The sequence below is a fragment of the Pezoporus wallicus genome, unplaced genomic scaffold (genome assembly GCF_028554395.1).
Source record: "Pezoporus wallicus isolate ANWC-B61680 ecotype Strahan unplaced genomic scaffold, APGP_CSIRO_Pwel_v1 scaffold_6445, whole genome shotgun sequence".
Taxonomy (NCBI): Eukaryota; Metazoa; Chordata; class Aves; order Psittaciformes; family Psittacidae; genus Pezoporus; species Pezoporus wallicus.
Window position 1 is genome coordinate 1,465,042 of NW_026641753.1, and position 19,857 is coordinate 1,484,898.

The 19,857-nt window shown below is 41.3% G+C and overlaps 1 protein-coding gene across 1 annotated transcript in view; it reads right to left on the reverse strand.

Moving 5' to 3' along the window:
- The window catches only part of KIAA1210 (KIAA1210 ortholog), a 43,435-nt gene that overhangs the window by 10,780 nt on the left and 12,798 nt on the right, over window positions 1-19,857 (reverse strand). The window contains exons 2-8 of the mRNA XM_057425146.1: window positions 18,503-18,541; window positions 16,543-16,619; window positions 11,948-12,116; window positions 8,666-8,795; window positions 6,042-6,200; window positions 4,914-4,979; window positions 757-969 (exon numbers count right to left, since the gene is read on the reverse strand). Of these exons, the coding sequence (XP_057281129.1) occupies window positions 757-969; window positions 4,914-4,979; window positions 6,042-6,200; window positions 8,666-8,795; window positions 11,948-12,116; window positions 16,543-16,619; window positions 18,503-18,541 (853 nt within the window). The remainder of the gene's footprint in view (window positions 1-756; window positions 970-4,913; window positions 4,980-6,041; window positions 6,201-8,665; window positions 8,796-11,947; window positions 12,117-16,542; window positions 16,620-18,502; window positions 18,542-19,857) is intronic.

Below are 19,857 nucleotides of genomic sequence, written 5' to 3' on the forward strand. Positions count from 1 at the left end.
TGTAGCTGTACCAGCTGCAGCACAAAGAATATCCAGCAAAGATGCTGCAGGGTCCAAGTTTCCAGGAAAACCTCATTCTGTGTCACACTCATCCTGAACTTCCCTCATCCCTTCTCAGGGCAGGGCACTTCTAACTCCAGGATAAATTTCTGTGCATGATTCTCTGACAGAGCAGGGGAATCCAGGACATATTTTCATGTGTGATTCTCTGATGGAGAGGGGAACATGCAATAGAGAAGCATTACTCCTTATTTCTATTATACTTCAGTTCAACAACCTTTTCTACCTGGTGAAATTCATCCTCACAATGTACTGCCTAGAAGCCAGCATGAGAAGCATGTCATCCTAATTTCCCACATGCAGAGCCATATTCCTTCCCAAAGACCTTCAGTCTTTCCTTTGACATACAAAGGATTATGATAAAGGTAATCTGAAACTGTTTGTAGAAACAGACTTAGATTTTAAAACTGAAAACTAGCTTTTTGAACAACAGGATTTTTTTTACAAATGAAGTGTAACCTGCAACTTTCTTGGCTAAATAATGAAAAAACAAAGTTGGACTTCAGCTCCCATGATATTGAAGTTTTCTGAGTCATCTTTTTTGGTTAGTTGGTGAAAAACAAGTGGTTTCCCTTCTTCCAATGAAGAAGAACAACAACAAAAGTGAAAGAATACAGAAAAAAGAAAAAAGAAAAAAAATTAAAAATTCACATCTGTTTCCTTCTGCCCATTGATTCTTTTCCAGAAAACACTTACCTGGGGGTGTTGCTGATTCTTGTTTGTAAAGCCTTTCTGTTTCCGGGGGTTTATGGCAATCCTGTGCCTGGCTGCTGAGGTGTCAAGGCAGCCAAGGGGACTGGCAGGGATGGTGAAGTCAATGGGAAGGAAGCTGCTGCCTCTTGAGCCAGGGGCCCCCAGAGTGGCAGAGGATGAGGGGCTGATGGGCCTGGAGGAAGCTCCAGAAGGTACCTGTAAAACACAAAACACATTGCTATACATTTTGCTTGGCTTCCCCACATCTCTGATACAAGTCTTTGCTAGCTCATTCCATTTCAGAAACCTGAAATGGCCGGATTTTTGGACATGAACACTCATGCCTAATGTCATCTCTGCACAGAGATTACTCAGTTCTCTGTGTGCAGACGTATGTTAAACAAAAGTGAGAAACAGAGTCTCACCTACACCAAGAGGCTCAGCTTGTCCCCATCCCAGTATTTATCTGAAAACCATTTGCAATATACGTATACACCAGCAGGAGACACTGGTGCAGTTTTTATAACTGCCTTCTCATCTCAGTACTGTGACACATCGCAGGAATACATTATTAAAAAGACACAAAAGTAGCATGGATGCTTGCTCCTCATTACCTCTGTCTCTAAGAAAGTTACCATAGCCTCTTTGCTCTTTTAACATCCACTCTCCAGCAAAATCAAATGCTTTTCTCCAGCAAGTACCCCAGAACCACCTTCCAGACGTGATGTGCCTCTCATCCTCACGGCAATGCTACTCTTGGGAACTAGACAGCAGTAACCTTAGATTATACTATCAAAGTGAAGGGTTTACAGAAGGGCTTGTAGAGAAACCCCTAAACATGGAGCTTGACTGGTTTTGTTACTGTTTTGAAATGCAGACCAGACTTCCAAGAACATTTGCAGATCGTCGGAGCAATCCCAGGCACAGCTACAGGTTGGGCAAAGAAGAGATTCAGAGCAGTCCTGAGGAGAAGGACTTGGGGGTGTTGGTCGATGAGAAAACGAACATGAGCTGGCTTCAGTGTGCGTTTGCAGCCCAGAAAGCCAACCATATCCTGGGCTGCATCAAAAGAAGCATGACCAGCAGGTCGAAGGAGGTGATCCTGCCCCTCCACTCTGCTCTTCTGAGACCTCACGTGGAGTATTGTGTGCAGTTCTGGTGTCCTCAACATAAAAAGGACATGGAACTGTTGGAACAAGTCCAGAGGAGGCCATGAGGATGATCAGGGGACTGGAGCACCTCCCATATGAGGATAGGCTAAAAAAGTTGGGGCTGTTCAGCCTGGAGAAGAGAAGGCTGCGTGGAGACCTCAGAGCAGCCTTCCAGTATCTGAAGGGGGGTTATAGGGATGCTGGGGAGGGACTCTTTATTAGGGACTGTAGTGATAGGACAAGGGGTAATGGGTTAAAACTTAAACAGGGGAAGTTAGAATGGATATAAGGAAGAAGTTCTTTACTGTAAGGGTGGTGAGGCAGTGGAATGGGTTGTCCAGGGAAGCTGTGAATGCTCCATCCCTGGCAGTGTTCAAGGCCAGGTTGGATGAAGCCTTGGGTGGCATGGTTTAGTGTGAGGTCTTCCTGCCCATGGCAGGGGGGCTGGAACTTGATGATCTTAAGGTCCTTTACAACCCTAACTGTTCTATGATTCTATGAATTTCACAAACATGCCAAAGAAACTTCATCCAATACAACATACCTGTTATTTTGGCTTTGGCCATAATGCTAGGTGAAACAGAGCCATTTAAGTGTGCTTGGCATTCAGATGTTGGGGGGTTTTAAGTTTAGGATATAACACAGCATTTATAACACGTATGTTAATGGTGTTTTAAGGTAATGAAGACATCTTCCCATCTGATCTACAAAAATTGCCTAAGTACATTGCTTTATGTTTAAGGTAACTAAAATTAATGTCCTTATTCCCCATTGATTTTGCTTAGTTCCTAGAGCTTAAGCAAACCACAACAGAATGTATTATGACAGATGAAGACTTTTCTCACAGCAAATTTACACATTGTGGAAGAAAGGAAGAAAGTAAATAAGGTAACTATTATTATAATTCCACAAGATTAATGACAGACCAGTAGGGATTACTGCACTTACAAAAGCAGTAACACTCTTCTCATTTTCACATACAAGTTCTTCTGCCTTTCAATTATAAAATTACAGTTGTGTTTATTTAATATAAAAATACCTGAAGTCATTATCTGAGCTACTGCTGTATGTAAATGGCAAATTCCCTACTCTTCTGAGGATTTTTGACTCCGAGTACTGGCAGTTGGCATCTTCTTTCAAAGACAACAGAGCAGACACATGAATTCCATGTCAGTGTTTAAGTGTAAGATAAATTTGGTGCTTGTTGGTTATTGGGCAGAGGAGGAGCTTGCACAAAGAGAGAGTGCTGCAGCTAGGAGGCCCATTTCCTAAAGAGCGCTTGTGCCAAAACACTGTGTTCAACCTCACAAGCTGAGACCCTGTTTTGCTTTTAATCAGTCTGGGATAGAAATGCCAACAAGGAAGTTAGATTTCTGTAAAGGCTATCTGCAAAGGCAAGATAATGCTGATTAATGTCTCGGGGAAGTCACTTGCTGCTTGCTTTGAGTGAACGCCTCCCATTTAGCTTTAGATTAGTCTTTATAAACATGGAAGCCACTGAGAAGTTATATGGGTGACATATCAGGGTTCCACACAGAGGTGACAGCAGCATGAGGCTCTTGGAAATGGCAGTGAAGAAGCACAGGCAAAGAAATGAGGTAACTATCATCTGCAACAAGATCAATACAGTAGCAAAACGTAACCCACTACACTGTGTACAGCTTCAGACTGCTTAGGCTCAAATCCTCTTTTCCCTTTACTAAATGTACAGCGCTGTTAAATGGAATAACTGGTGTAGATTTCTTAGTGCTTTTCACAACTGTCCTCATTTTTGGAATGAGGTTATTCAGTTTAACAACTTGTGTTTTGCTAACTCAAATCCTGGTATTACATAAATAGTTTCAAAGGCTACTGAGAAAAATTACTTAGGAGAAGGGGGTTTATTTTAGATAAACACATTGGCAAGACTTCTGCTATGCCAAACTGCTGACTATGAAAAATATTTGGGTATAGGAACATATATGGTTCTGTAAAAAAGCTAGCCAGGTTCCTAGTGAGTCGGGGGGGGGGGGGGGGGGAAGGAAGAGCCTCAAAGTGGGGAATTCTAGGCAACATATAAGAGAAAAATATTTTTCCTGTCCCTGTCTCTCTCTCTTAAGAGATGAGGTTGTAAGACTGAAAGAGCTCAAAGACTCCAGAACCGGACAGAAAAGAGCTTTTTGCATTGTAAGATAAAAACATTGTGCAGGCTTACAAAAGGGAACCTTTTAGTTAAAATCTAAAATGGGAGATGAGTTAATAACATGTACACTGAAGTAAAGATAAACTATATACAAGAAGTTATTTAAAATAATGACAATACAAGTCACCTAGATCACTTGGGCTTCTAAAGTTGTATGGCTAGTAGTCTAGTACGTGAGGGAGACATTGTTTTATCTTTCTATCCCTAAAAGCAGAAGATGTAGGAATGACTGAGAAGGGCAGTGTCTGATCTCAACCATGGAAGGGAAAGTTGAGCTGGTTTTGCCCGAAGGTTACTTTCTCCCTTCTCAAAGGCCTCCTTGTCCTCCACAGAAGGGATGCCTTTCGGTAAGACTCATGTCCTTGGCTACACCAAGTATTTTGACTCAGAAAGTTAAGCTTGTGATTGCAATCATACTGTTAGTGCTAAACAGCTGTTTTGCAGTCAATGCGTTTATCACCAGCAATCCAAAAGAACCATATATATTGCCTATGAATAAACCATATTATTTGTGAACCCAACTGGCTCTTTTGAATCTGACCAGGCTAGTAAACAGGTTAATAAATTGTGCAGCCAGTGTGGGGCCTATAGTTAGTCATGTTGCTACAGCTGTAGCTATGTTACGTAGTTATGTTGTTAATGGTTGGACTTTATGATCTTAAAGGTTTTTTCCAACCTAGCTGACTTTATGATTCTATGGTTTTGCCTGTAGTTTACATTGTTGGGTTTTTGCAACACACACTGTACCCAGAATAAATATTAAAAAATGTATTATTGTACTGGCTCCATAGAGACATCACACATTAGCAGGAAAAGCAGCTATTTACCTGTTCATCTTCACTGTCTGTCCCGCCTAAACTCAAAGAGCTATGACGCTGAACAGGGTTGGAGGACTGTGGGATAAAATAAGGAAGAGGGTAAGTCAAGGGAAGTATCACATTGAAATATCTGGGACTGGGCATCCAGTGCCAATTGTGAGAAAACACAAGAGGTAAGATAAAGGGTCACTGAGTCCCTGTCTCACAGGGTAGGTTTCATTTGTTTACTGGGGATCAAAGTAGAGAAGCTTTATCCTGCTATGAGAGACGCCATGAAGGTTGACCACATGAGACAATAAATTTTATGACATTATTTTAGCTTATACTTTTAAGATCTTCAAATTTACAAATGCTCACATGTTCATTCAAGTCTAAAATCACGCATCCGCTGTGAGAAGCAATTCCTAACAAAGAAGACAACCAAAATCCTCACTGAGTCCCATCACGACCTCTTCTCCTCAGACTCATAGGACTGTCACTTTCCTGACAATTCAACTAATATTGCCCTAGAGTATTTTTTTTTTCAATTCCAAAGCCAGTAACTGTTTAAGGTTCTCTTGCAGTCTCTTAAGTAACTGTTTAAGAATCTCTTGCAGTGATTTTTGTTTTCCTCACTAGCCTTAAAACACTCCAACATTCTTCCCCTTTTGCAGGTACAGGAAACTGCCAATCTCTCAAGGTCTTTGAAGCTGGAAGACATAGAAAGTTCATTTGTGCAGTACCTTGGCTTGTTCTTGGACTGGGAGCGGAACAGTCACAGTCACACAACACTCACCCATGAATAACTGACTTTTTTACGCTTTCTGCCATACAGACCTGCCAGGAGAGACTGCCTTGCCCAAAGGCACAAGAGGTGTCATATCATTCTGTCCTCTTTCCCTGCTGATACAGGTCATAACTGCCCCAGCACTGGTCTACAGAAAAGCATAGAAAGCTGTACTCAGAAGGGTTTTTGTAAGGCCACTTCCTAGTATCTCTCAGTGACAAGTCTACAATCGACCTAGGGAATTTGTTCTAGTTCTGACTGATCTGTACCATCAGATTTTACCACAAGCAAGCAACAAGGTTCTTCCCTGTCTCCAAGCAGATTTTATCTTTTCCATACAGGTGGTCACTGAAGTGACACGACAATTGTACCTTGCCTGGTGAATCTGTCAGAATGTCATGAAGGGTTGAAATTTCAGGAGGGCTTCTAGGCAAACCATCATCTTCAGAAACAGCACCTGCATCTTCCAGTTTCTTTCCAGTTATAACAAGCGGAGGTGACCCAAGTCTGATGTTCTGTTGCAACTGAAGCTGCAGTTGAAAATAAATTTAGACTAAAGACTTTAAATAGCATTATGTATAGTGGACATTTTGGACACTTTTACCCCAGTTGCTCCCATTAGGGATGCAAAATTTCTTAGTTAACAGAAATACTTGAAGAAATAGACCATTTACAGAAAATAGCCATTAACAGAATTTTTGATTAGTTACATTCATCAGGGACCCATCATTAGAACTGGCTTTGCTACAAAATTAAAACCAGTTTTATTCAGTGAGTTACCAAAGACAGAAATTTCACCATTCCAGAAAACTTACAGAAATTTAACTAATCTTAAGTTTAAAACCTTTTAAAGACTTAAGTATTCTTTAAATAATTACATGTATCCAGATGTCCCAAATAGTCACACAAAGCATTGTCATTCAGCAGCTCCCAACCCCAGGTTTACGTGGCTAGCTTTCCTTTCACAAAGCCCTTCCAAACTTTGAAAGTTTGTCACCACCCTCTCCCGCACAAGTAGGTGAGTCCCACTTTTTATAGAAAGCAAATTTAATTCTGGTCTACACTAATGAATTTCTTGTTAATTTTCCCCAGCACCACATCCTGGTCCTATCTATAGCAAGAACAGCCACGAACAACTTTGTTTGTAATGGAGTATTGGGATTCTTTTCCAAGACTGCACAGAAGGAATGCTCTGGGGGGCCCTGACCCTAGAAAAATAAAACAAAGTCTGCAACCTCACAAGCAGCCAGATGTTCCCTCAAACTAAAAAAGTTCAGATCTCAGGAAACACCATCACTAAAATTCTTGGCTTAAGTCTGTTATTATGTCAAAGCTGGAAAAGAAACAAGGTCTGAACAGAAACTTTGTCCTTCACCTCAACTGAATATTACCCAGACAAAAATGCAGACCTGTTTTTTTCTGTTTCTATGCTTATTAAACCAGATTGGGAAATTCTAGGCCTAATTCTGTGCTCCTCTGCAAGCTATGCATTCATTCATAGCTCTAAAATAGATCTAATTATCTGCCATTCGTATTCAGTAAGATTAATTTGCAATATAATTCCTACAGATCTAACAGCCACACAGGGTAGCACAATGTCACTCTCTACTCCACCAGTCCCTCAGTTCAAACAGCTTTCTTGCCCTCTTAACAACAATCAAAGGAGTATCACCAATACGATCTGCAAAAGCAGGCCTGATGACAAACTGCACAGAGATTGCAATGTATCAAGACATATAACATACATGCGCACTTTACTGGAGGAAAATGCAGAAAGTCAGTTTTGTTTTTCTCTCTTTTCACAACTGCCAGTCTTTTATTTATTAAATTTATTACATGCAGACAGCAAAATATTCTGGGGGAAACTGAATTTACAGTCTGTCGTCTACTGGTAGAAGTTAATTTATGTTGCTAAGAAAATAACAGCTTTTATTAGTGCTTGGCTTTTATTCTGACATGAGTCAAACTCACAGAAAAAGAATGTCTTTTATGGCTATAAAAATAGTGCTGGTAGTATTATATTACCATGCAGGATGGTGGATGGATGGATTGATGAAGAGAGGGCACAGTGGACTGGAGATAGCATGAAAAGAGAGTTTTTTTCCCCAGCAAAGTTCTATCATATATAAACATTATTTCTCCTGCTACCCCTATTGTTATACAAAAAAATACCCTGAATTGAAGCACATTTTATTTTGCAGTCTTATGAAAGAACAAGTCCCTCTGTGCATCTTCTATTACTAAACATCTGATGCAATTGTATTTTGCAACATGAAACTCACACTGCGCAAAGGAAGAATTTCAATGGCCTTTGGCTGCTTTATCAACCATTTGTTTTCAGTCTCTGGAAAAAGCCTTAAACTTTTATCTCAGTGCTTTGAGCTAGGCAGTCATTTAAACACGATTAATATAACCAACAGTTGATAAGGGAGCTGTCAAGGAGGGTTCAGTATGTGCCTTGGAAGAAGGAAATGACCTAGCAGAATACAGTATCCTTTGTTGGCAGAGATCAGAAGAATAATGATATAAATAAAGCTGTCACTAAGAGTGCCCTGACATATCCATCATCCCACACACACAGCCACTGGTGCTAGCATGTACAGTGAAAACATCATAGCCAGAATTGCCCTAAAGAATAACAGTATAAGGGACACACTACATAATAAATAAATGGCCTTAATTTAAAAACAGTAGCTATGAAGTGAAGAATAGAAATCCCATTGGAAGAGGACATGCTTATTAAGGAAAGTTTCCAAGAGCCTGTGAACTGGATTCATGTCACTCACATGCTATGAGACCTGGGAAAGGCTGGAAGCACCAGGACTGCTCAAAGATGAAGTTTCCAAGAGACAGAACAGATCCAAAAGCAGTAAATCTCATTTGGACACTATAGTCAACAAAATCTTAAGGCACACAGCAGAGGAATCAAGCCACAGGGTTTCCTAGGAGATAGCTAATACAAAGCAGCACCATGAATGAGGGATGATGTTCTCACCTGCAAAGTTTTCACTCTTCCAGGTATGTTTTCCTGAGACAACACATCACCTGCCACATTTCCTGGCGCAGACTCAAAAATGAAGACGCTGTCATGGGACAAGGCTTTGTTTCCCATGCTTCCTTTGGGCCTGGGAGGAAGGCAAGAAGAGTGGTCAGTGCACTGGATACATCCCTCCAACACTTCCCTGCACTACTTCACCAGAGCAGAAGGATCACAAAGAATCCTACAAAGAGTAGGATGCATCTCACTTAACTTCAGATTTGAGCATATTAGCCGCCTCAGTGTAGTCACTGCTAGTTCCTTTTATACTCAGAAGGAAGGAAGAAACACATACGGGACAAGTGACCATGGCCACAGTTACATATCTGTCCAGAGCCAAGTTGAAGTACCCAGGTAAGACATTCCTGCTCTGCTCCTGTGCTCACTGGGTGTTCAGCCCAGTGAAGCATTGATGAGTTCCCACAGTTGACTGGCTTGTAATTAACTAAGATTGATTGGGGTTGGACTATTAAGTTGTGCAGGGCAAATTCTGCACTTGGGTGGCACAACTAGAAAGGCTCCAAATCTTTTATCCACCAAGTTCTATCAGCATAGGCAGGCAGTGTCTGTGTGTCACTTTGTTCAAAAGACCGCAAGGATGGCCTCTACCAGGATTTTATTCTAGTGTTTGACTGGAAAACAACAGAGAATACTCTCATGTTGTCAGCTGCCAGCCTCATAACCCACAGGTTACAAGGATTCCTTAGTTCAGCTTCCCTGCAGGCAATGCTCTTGCCTCTGAAAGTCGGACTCTGGGTAACAGGGGATGATTAGGAACAGAACTGTGACAAGGAAAATCCAGTAAGTCTAACACTCTCTGCAAGAAAAATCAAACGAAGAGGTCTCTGCTATTTGCCTAACCCCAGATTCTCTCTTTATTTAGAAGAAAGCCCTGAAAGACTGTGAACTTTCATAAATACTCCATGTAAAAAAAATCCCAAACAAATTCCTTTTTCCTCCTGCAACTCCCTTCTTTATATCTCCAGAGACACCACCTGCTTTGTCTGCTTGACTAACCCTCCTATAGTTCTAATGGTGTAGTCAATCTATGCATTCAATCTGCAAGCTAAGCATTCATTCATATCTCTGTAAAATGGATCAAATATGCTGCCATTCTTATTCAGCAAGATTCATTTGCAATGTAATTCCTACAGCTCTAACAGCCACACAGGGGTTGGTCTCTTGCTAGGATTCAGAAAAGTTCAATTTTTAAAACATTACATGGTGTATGGGGTTTGCATGGCAAGGGTTTGGCAGTGAGAAGACTCCAGGGGTGGTTTCTGTGAGAAGGTGCTAGAAGCTCCCCCCACATCTGATAGAGATGTTACATTTTTCTCTCCTCTGTCCAGCTGAGGAGCAGACTGATGGGGCAGCTTTGGTGGCACCCAGCACCCACCTGGGGACAACACACCACACATGGTTTAAGAAAGAAAAAAAGGAGGAAGAAAAGAAACCAGTGCTTCCATGTCAAGAACAAACACACAGCAGCATTATTCTAGGATCGGTTCTGATACTCTGCATGCCAGAAATTGCAAAGCGCAGGGCCCTGCTATAAACCCTTCACAAGCTGTATTTCCATTGGCTTTCAGGATCAGGTTTTCTAAAGGATTATGTAGCTCAGTCTCTTTATGTACTTACAAAGCATGCTTATGCTGTGCAGGGTCTGGACATGATAAAGTTTTCAAGTAGCACAAACATATCCTCTAATTCTTTCGGATAGTCCACCTAATCTTACCTCTAAGGGAAAACCCAGAAGGGTTTTACTCACTTCCTGATCTCTGATCTTGCAAAACAATTAATAATCATTGGAGGATAGTGCTGGAGTAAACAGCAACTGGACTTGAAGTACTTGGTTAAGGACAAGAGAAGGAGTTCGCACCCACACTGCCTCTGGAGCAGGCAGCTGATTTTAAGCCAGATCCCTCCTATGAGCCAGTGGGTAAACTCGGCTGTTCCTAAGCTTTTTGGACTGAGTTAGCTGAGTCACTCTAATTCCCCTTAGCCCAGGGGACTGGTTATGTGGTCACTTACTCCATTGCTGTTGTGCTAACAAACAAAATAAAGAGATTGTTGTTTCATTCCCAGATCATTTCCATGATGCAATTGCATAAACACAACAGAGAGTGGGGAAAGGTGGGGCAAGGAGGAACCAGCACCCATGAGAAAGTAACATCTATAAGCTGTTCCACCAGAAGAAACACAGCGTCCAGCTTCACCAAATGCCTTGTAGGACCATACAAAGCATTTGGCAGCAATGCTGATTTCAGCATGTCTCACTCTGGTCACCTATTTGTGTCCTCTGCCAGTGTCCCCTCCAATAAATCACTGCAAACAACAGGATGTGTCCGGTGTTTTGTCACACATTACTAGTCTGCAGCTCTACAACTCAAGGCCTAGGGTAATACAAAGAGAAGCCTGGCAGAGTAGCTAACAAGGGAGTATGAAGAGGGTGGGAAGTTGGAAAACAGACAGATACCGATGCATGACACCCCTGGTGAGAGACGTAACCACATTCAGAGCATTGTCCCACCCCAGATTCAGTCACAGATGTGCGATGAAGTGTTGTGTAGCTTGATGGTTTAAGGTTATGAGTGAAGCAGTGTTAGCAGGGCAAGCTAATAGCTATATTACACTAATTGAAGAATGGGCAAGTTTTTGAACTAACATCATTCAGGGATCTGAGAATTGCTCTGCAATTTGCTTAAGGACTTGCAAACCTCACTCACATGGACAGCCCTCCATGGGTGGCTGACAAAACTAGAGGTCTTCTGCTGTATCCAAACAGATACATAAGAAAGTTAAAGCAGCAATCTCACACTGATAATACACCAAAAATACTTCTGTCCCTTTACCCCAGCCATGACATAGGGCACTACAGATACTAAAAACCAGCAACTCAACTTCACATGTATTCTCTCGACTAGCACTACTCAGTCAACATCCCCTTGTAAAGGTGCTCCTGATCAGACTCTTCCAGATTTCAAACACTAAACCCAATCAAAACAATCTGGGTTGTCTGCAGTTTTAGCCTAAGAGGTTGGGTCACCCCTGCCCCTGCCTGCCCTCCCCCTCTTCTCCAGGCTGGCTTTTTAAGCACTAGCAAAGAAGGAGGAAATTCCTGGAATTCCTTCATCAGCATTAGGGCTTGTTTTGCACAAACTTGGACAGAGGTTGCTCCTTAGGGGCCAACTCATGCTTTCATCCTACTGCTGTAAGAGGTCCGCTTTCCCAGCAGCTTACCCAGCCTCCTCCAGTGAATGAAGTGCAGTTGTGTCGAGCACGGAGATGCTGACATCGCTGCTGGACTGGCAAGGTTTTAAATTACTCTCTCCCCTGGGAGGTGGAGGTTCTTTCCTTTTCTTCTTGGCAAAGAAGTTCTTGAAAGTCTGAAATTTGGATTTTTTCTTTCCTGAAACATGAGAGAAATGAAAATTTATGGAAGTTGGAGGCATTGCTCAGTCTGGAGAATGTTATCTTGTAACTTCTGGAGGAAGCCTCAAAGCTACAGCAGCCCATTCAGTTCTAGTTCCTTCGTAAATAATTCAGTGCTGGAGTCCAGTGAGAGGTGAAGCTGCAGTTCTTACATTTGCTGCCTATAAAGCAATACTGGCATCGAGCTGACAATAGTGGTGCCTACTTAGGTTCCAAGTTTTGAAAAATACACATTAAGTAGAGAATGTATCTACCCACAAGTGAACAGTCATACTTGATACATTTGCAATTTTAAAAGTTATGTCAATGTCTTCAACTCTTATTGTTCTTTACTTAGCTTGGCTTAGTTCTGCGTTTTCTTTACTCAGTGAGTAAGGAGACAACACCTGGAGGATACTCAACATTTGGCAAAAAGACTGAAACTGGCAAAGGAATTTATAAACTCTAAAACAGAAATGTCTGTTTCCACATTAAAACATTGCCCCAAAATAAAAATCAGTAACTCCTCCAAGGACAATGGAGCAAACTTAGATTAAGACAGTGCCCTGCAGGACATGAAACCCTCAAACACAGCAGCCCTAAGAATACAATTGGAAAACTATTAATCCGATTTCATTGCCATTGATTTTCCATTGTCCAAATGAAAACACAAAAAGAACAAAATAAACCATATGAAACATCACTGACTTATTTAATTTTTGATAATTTAAGATACTTTAAACATTCTCATTTATATTTTCCTTCAGCACACAAATGCTGCATTTTGTCACTGAAGCTTACACAGGGGTGGAGGTCAGTTTGGAGTGGTTTGGGCCAAACTATTGTACTAAGACCCCTGTAATTTCTGAAGTACATATGCAGAGCAATAACATCACTGCATATCTGAGGCAAATTCATTGTTCAATTAATACTTTACAAGAGTTGGCATAATAAATGCCCACAGCTGGAGGGTTCCTTCATAAGCAAGGCATTATTTCAACACAATTATTGTCTTCTCCCAGCAATGATTTAGTCGGCAATCCTCTGTTTCAACGTGTGCCCTGTACACGTAGGGATCTCTGCCAATGGGCCTTATCTGGGCTGAAACTGTGCCACCACACAGCTGCATCAGACAGTAGCCACTTTGAGAAATAAACAATGATACTGAGATATAGTCACCCTGTCTCCTCCCTGCTCTCAAGCCCAGTGCCAGCACCATGTGTCAGGACATACAAGGACACTGCTACACTGTCTGGCATGGACTGATGAGATGGTTACCTCTCTGCAGAGCAGTACCAGCCACAGAAGACCTACACATTGCTTTTCAAGTGACTTCGGCTGCCATGGACACCAAATTATCTTCCAAACCACGCAGAGCAAAACTATCAGTGGAGTTCCACTCATCTGAATAATAATGGATGTGGTGCTCCTTGGAGGGTTTATCAGTGGAAGACCTTTGAAATCAGCCACAATGCCTCTCAGATAAAACAACATGTTGAGTGTCCTTTAGAGTGTCTTCAGAAACGCTTCCCTTTCATTAGCGTCATTCATATCAGCAATTAGACAACCTATATGGTATTCTCCCAGGAAACTTGTCAAAGCTGAGATGGTTTATTTTAGATTAGCAAAACAAAGGATTAAAATGTTTCATGAAAGCAGTGCCCCAAAATTATCAGTTCAGCAATGTCTGCTAACACAGGCCAATGACCCAAAGAGCACACAGACAGCTCTGCAACTTAAAGGCAGTCTAAATGAAAAACAATGACATTCTCATGTACACTGGTCAGCTGATAGTGCTATGGACAGACAGCAAGTCTGATTCTAGTGCAATTATTACTGATGAACTTAAGTAGATGCTGGTATTTCTAGAGAACCGATACCCCAACAGAAAAAGAAGTCATCCTAAGAGCATTTAAGAGAAACAGACATAAGTCCTACCAGAAAGGGTAACACTGCCAGGATACTACTCCAAATGCTTGTTTGGATCAGAACTAGTGCTAGCTTTAGAATGGAGCCCACGGAGAGGACTTGCAAACACTGCTAATGACTGAAATTCAGCTGGCATGGGACAACACTTGGGTATCACTGTGCAATAGAGTCCTCTGGTGCAGGCACATCAGTTCCTTCAGTGCCTTCTCCGGCCTCTAATTTATTACTGGTGCACAGTAAACCGTTCACACCCTGAACAGTTGTGCACTAGTTTTACACACTGTTAAAAGGATGCCACATTTAATTTAAAGGTGCCTACATTTCAGCACACTGTGAAGTAGCCCAACATATCACTGAATTGGAAGAGTACTCTGTGATATTTGAACTGATAATATACAAGAGGATCTTATTACTTCAAATGAAAAAAATTCACTGTGTAACAAAAACCCAGTCAAAGCAAGGAGAGAATATCCAAGCTCAGACAACTATGCCTATTTCCCCTTCACCCACTGAAGAATAATGACTCATGAGTTTTGAATTCTTACGGTTCTCAATCTTCAATTTTATGGCATTAAAAGTAAAAAATTAAATTTAAAGGCTACTGCCCTAAAAAGCAAAAACCTTCCAAAAAATTAGTTGCTTGTGCTGTTATTTAGCCCACTATAACAGAAGGAGCAGGAGTAAGCATTTTTCTTTCTCTGTAAAGTTTGTTTATTCTGTATTTCTACTGTTTGTGTACTGCCTATTTCATTGTTTCTCCTGTGCACAGAGAGAACTAACACACGTCTTTCTGCTCTTTGCATGTTTCTTCTCTATAACAAGAGAAAAAGATGCTTTTCCCAGCGCAAAGTTCAGACTGTAAAAAGCAGAGGGAACATCTGATTTGGGAGCTCAACAATCATATTTAAAAGAAACAGTTAATTTGGGGATCTTCTGTGTTCTGAGTTCCTAAGGTGCATTCAGGAGATATTTTCCATGTTCTCAAATTGAAGGACTAGATACTTCACCAATAAACACACATGATTTAAAAAAAACCCACAGATTGTCAGAAAAGACCATGATTCTAGTTTCATAAAAAGTACCTGACACTGCCAGCCAGGTAATAAAATCATGGAATTCTGTAAGGCTAATATTAGATGCTGGCAGTTTTTGGACAGTGACCTGGTTACTGCCATCAAGAAGGAGCAGATGCACTGGAAGCCCTCTACTACTAGTCAGACAATAAGGTAAACCTCAGGAAGACAATCTAATTGACTAGATGGTGAAGGCTGGGGATTTTAGCCTTCTGGAGCCTTCACACCACAAACCAGTTAGGAAGAGGTGAAAAGGAAGAGGTGAGGCAATCTTAAATTACATGGGAAGTAAGCAAAAGAACCAAAAAAGGCTTTATCCAGGTCCATCAAGTGTTTCTTGAATATTTCAGCAACAGTGCAGCAGCCTTTAACTTAGAAAAGTTTTGGTTCAGTGACAGCCAGAAATATTCCCACTGGTTTTAGAGCCAACACTTAAACCAGGAAGCCATCTCCTGCCTCTCCTGTGACCCAGCTTAGGATCTGATCCATTCTGTGAATCTTCCAGTGAACGTGAGTACAAAATTTGCATGTGTGGGTCTCGCACAGGTTCACCAGCATGCCATGGGTACCACTGGAACATCTCGATAAACTAGATCACAAATTTAAGGTTTCAGCCACTGCCAAACATCCATCATTACACTTTCTTCATCCCATCCATCTGCTATGCAGTCTATCAGTCACTTTGCCATTTGCTTCTCTTTTCTACCAATATTTTGGAAGTGACATGTATTTCTAAAGGACAAAGCAAGATGACCTTTGAAACACAAACATTTAAGATGACTGGGAGATATTAGCCAAAGAAAAGAAAACAAATCAAGTGATAAAACAGCCACTTTTTGAAACACCTGAACTTCATATGCTGTTCTTCATATTCACCTATGTCCTCGGGAATAGTCTGAACACTGGAAAAGAGGGTTTCCTTTAGTTAAGACAATTTGTTGGCATAAGTAAGATATTTTCCTTTCTTGCCTATTATTGCATTCCCTCATGGTTGTTTGCATCAGCCCATGCCACTAGATTAAAGAATAAGTAGTAAGTGGTTGTCTATGGCCAGAAGCAGTAAGTGAGGCTGCAGTGGGGGTGCTGGAACAGTTCTCACAGACAGAGGCTAGCTAAAGGCTCAGCTCCCACCTCTGTATGATCCATCAAAGCCTGTACAACAATCAGCCCTTCAAGCTCTAATGTTCTATTTTTTAAAATCCAAGCCAGAATCAAAAAGAATATCCTCCATCAGGGGATGACCCTACAGTACTGCACATTCAAAGACCCTTCCCATAGTATTGCCAGCTGACAAAGACACATAGATTATTTTTTTTACACTACAAAACCCAAAACAACACTGCAAAACAAGTCACTACAGACCCCTGGCCACGAAGAAAATAAATCCTGACTTCCAAATCAGCTATACATTCACCTGCTTACCTGTACACTCTTCAAGTGTGTCTCCTGTTTCAGGTGACTGTGTGACCTCTGTTGGTCCCGTAGCCATGATGTAGTCACTGAAATAGAGATGAAAGCATCAGTTATATTTTTGCCTACCTTCCTAGCAGAATATGGTCCCACCCAGCATGAAAAAAGAACATGGTGGGATCTTTTCTGAAAGTGCATACCCAAATGCTGATCACAGACACAGCTCACACACTTTTTTGCACTTCGGTCACAGAACTTTTACTCATTTTTCAGTAAAATGTATACCTCCAGCCAAAACTAACAAACCAGTTTAACTTCTTAGTAGTACCTCTGTCTTTTTAGGAAACCAGGATCAAAGTTTGCATTAGTGAAAGATGTCATTAAACTTGCTCAGCAAAGACTGTGATGCTTCCCAGTCTCCGAATAACGAGCCTTTATGACTGCTCTTCACTAGAGCATGACAGCTCCATGCTACTGTAAAACACACCCACAAATAAGTGCTCTGCTGCCAAGGGTTCATGTGTTCCAGTGTCCTCACAGCAGGCACCAGGCTAGTCTGTCAGCATTATTAAAATCAGTTAAGCATCGGCACTGAAGCATCATCCTGAGCTATGCTACATTGGTGGAAACCGATAGATCAAATTTATTTTGGATCCAGTGCAATCAGCTTTTAGCCACAAGCTTTGAAACCTTATCGCAAGCAGGGCTATTGATCAACCAAATTAGCTGATGGCATCATCTTCCTGCTCGATGAAAACAAAAGTGCAGCCTAGCTTTAAGATCATTCAATGTTAACTGGCTCTACTTTGTATTTTCCAAGACTCCTAAATGGGTGTCTATCAGAGACAAAAGAATTAAGCTGCAGACTGTGAGAGTTAAAGTACAAATGTCAAGCAACAATGGAAATGTGACAGTTTACCAGGGCAGCTCATAAATACTGGCCTTTGTTATGGGAGATATCTAGGTGATACATTTACATAGTTAGCAGTTCCAATATACTTTGTCAGGACTTAAAAAGTAAGAAATCTTTACAAACAAATGAAAATACCCAGCAACCAATCCTGCTCCCTTTTCTGCACAGACCTCATCTAACACTTTTCCACCTCAAAGTGGTGTAAGAATACTGCCAAGATAAGCATCTCAACAGCAAGCAAGATTGTGATTCTATACAAATTTTGTCCATCAGTAAACTATTCTATTTCGTCTCTACCACCCACACACTCTATAACCTGTCATGCCCAAAAGCACTGGGACTTTCCTGTGAGCCTACGCGTCAGATAACCTTAAAAGATAATGTGCAGACAATCAGAGGCAGAGGTGATGGGCCTGTCACCAAAAAAAAGGGAGCAGACCATGGAGATAAGAGGCAGAGTTCCTGCAAAATCAGACTGCAGAGTAAGCTTTCCCTATACCAGACACCCAGATACACAGACTGCCATGCTGCTGAATGTAGGGAGAAACGGAGGAGATAGACTGCAGTGGTTCTCTGTTTTATAACAGATCATCTGTGAGCAGTGAACACAGGAATGCATTAAAACACTGTAGTTCTAAACAAACTCATTCAACTTACTAAAATCAATGAAAAAGTCACTGCAGCAACCAGAACTGGTTACACCTTTTCAAAATAAGGCACACTGAGGAAGTCCTTGAAACAATTGTGTTAGACATACTGAGAAGCAACAAAAACAAAGACTTCTAAGATTTTTTCCCTTTTGGATTATCATAACCATTCAACTCTTCTCCCTTTTCTTCCCTCACATCTCATCAACTATCCATGAAAATGTGCGTATTTTAATTAAAGTGCTCATCAGCAGACTTTCTCATAGGCTATTTCTCCATATTATAATGAAATTCAGCCCAAATTTTCCCACTCAACTTCATACAGCATGCACATTGACTGTGTTAGATTTTTCTTGAGGGAAAGGGAAGTGCATCTGAAGTAAAATATCAAGAAAGCACTCAACAAACTTACAAGGACAAACTGGCAAGTCCCTTCTTCTGCTTTACCCACCTGCAATAAAATCAAAGCAAGAGAAAATACTGCTTTCAGATCAATCTTTGTTATCACCAGCTCTACATTTATTTGAATTACTCAATCATCTCAGCTGATCACTCAGAATCCCTCCAGCCTTTAGAAATATTTTGACTGCTACATTTATTATAACTGCAAGCATTTACTTCCAATTGGTTTATCTTTTATGCAAGTAGAACTGTAATTGTAAAGCAGTTCAGCTCTGAGGCAGTCTCTTTACAGTCAAGTCAGCTCCAGCATTAACTCAATTTTACAGCTGAGTTCTCTGGGGCATGTGGAGGTCAAATGCCAATTGCAAGGGTGCACTGGTTGTTGGCAAATGTGCCCCATTTAGGACCTAATGGTTTGGTGCCTCATCACAGTATCATCTTTTTCCAATGAACTGAACATCACAGATTTCTCCAAGCTTTAAGTTAGCAATGACCAGAAAAAGATACACATTTACAGTGAAGTTTAAGTTCCACCATTAAAAGCTTGATGACACACCTGAAGGAAAGTTGGCAATTAGACAACACTTCAAGTTCTGGTGGCAGTGAATTGTACTTTACAGAAAAGAGCTAGCAAATGTTCTGAGCAACAAACCCCAACCTGGATCAATGTAATGGAGAAAAAGAGGACAAAACCCCATCAATACAAATACATGTGAGTGCACAGGCATTAACTTATTGAACCTTCAGACATTCACCACTTCCAGGACTTAATGACAGCTGACAGATGCAGTGTCGGGATGTGTCAATACCATGTACGCTCAGTTCAGTCAGCTGTACTAACCATATGCACCCCGAGAGCTTCCCCAGAGCATTATGCCATTAGAGACAAAGTTTTAAACAAATGCTGTAGGCATATGGATTTTCAGTGATAAAAATATCAGGTTAAACAAACGTCCTTTTACAGCAGTACTTCTGATATTCTTCAGGCTAGTTGATGCTAGAGGACAGCATCCCTCACACAGCAATGAAGGAGACTGTATCCTCTGTGGGGGAGCCATCAGGGCAGAGCAGTGACAGATGATAGCTATGGCCAGCCAAGGTAGCAGAGTTGTCAAGTCACACCTACTGTTTGCTTCCTACTAGAAGTGGAACAGTGGGCACATTTCCTCAGTCTACAACTTTCTAGGCATGCTCTTAGTCCTCTCTCAAACAGCATTTGCAATCCCTGCATACGCACAGGCCTCCTGCTGCAGAGGTACAATACAAACAAGATGCTCAGTCTCTGCTAGACACCTTAAAAACCAGGCCTGGTCCCGTCTCCCTGCACCAATTCCCATTTAAAGCCATGGAAAAGACTGTATCTAC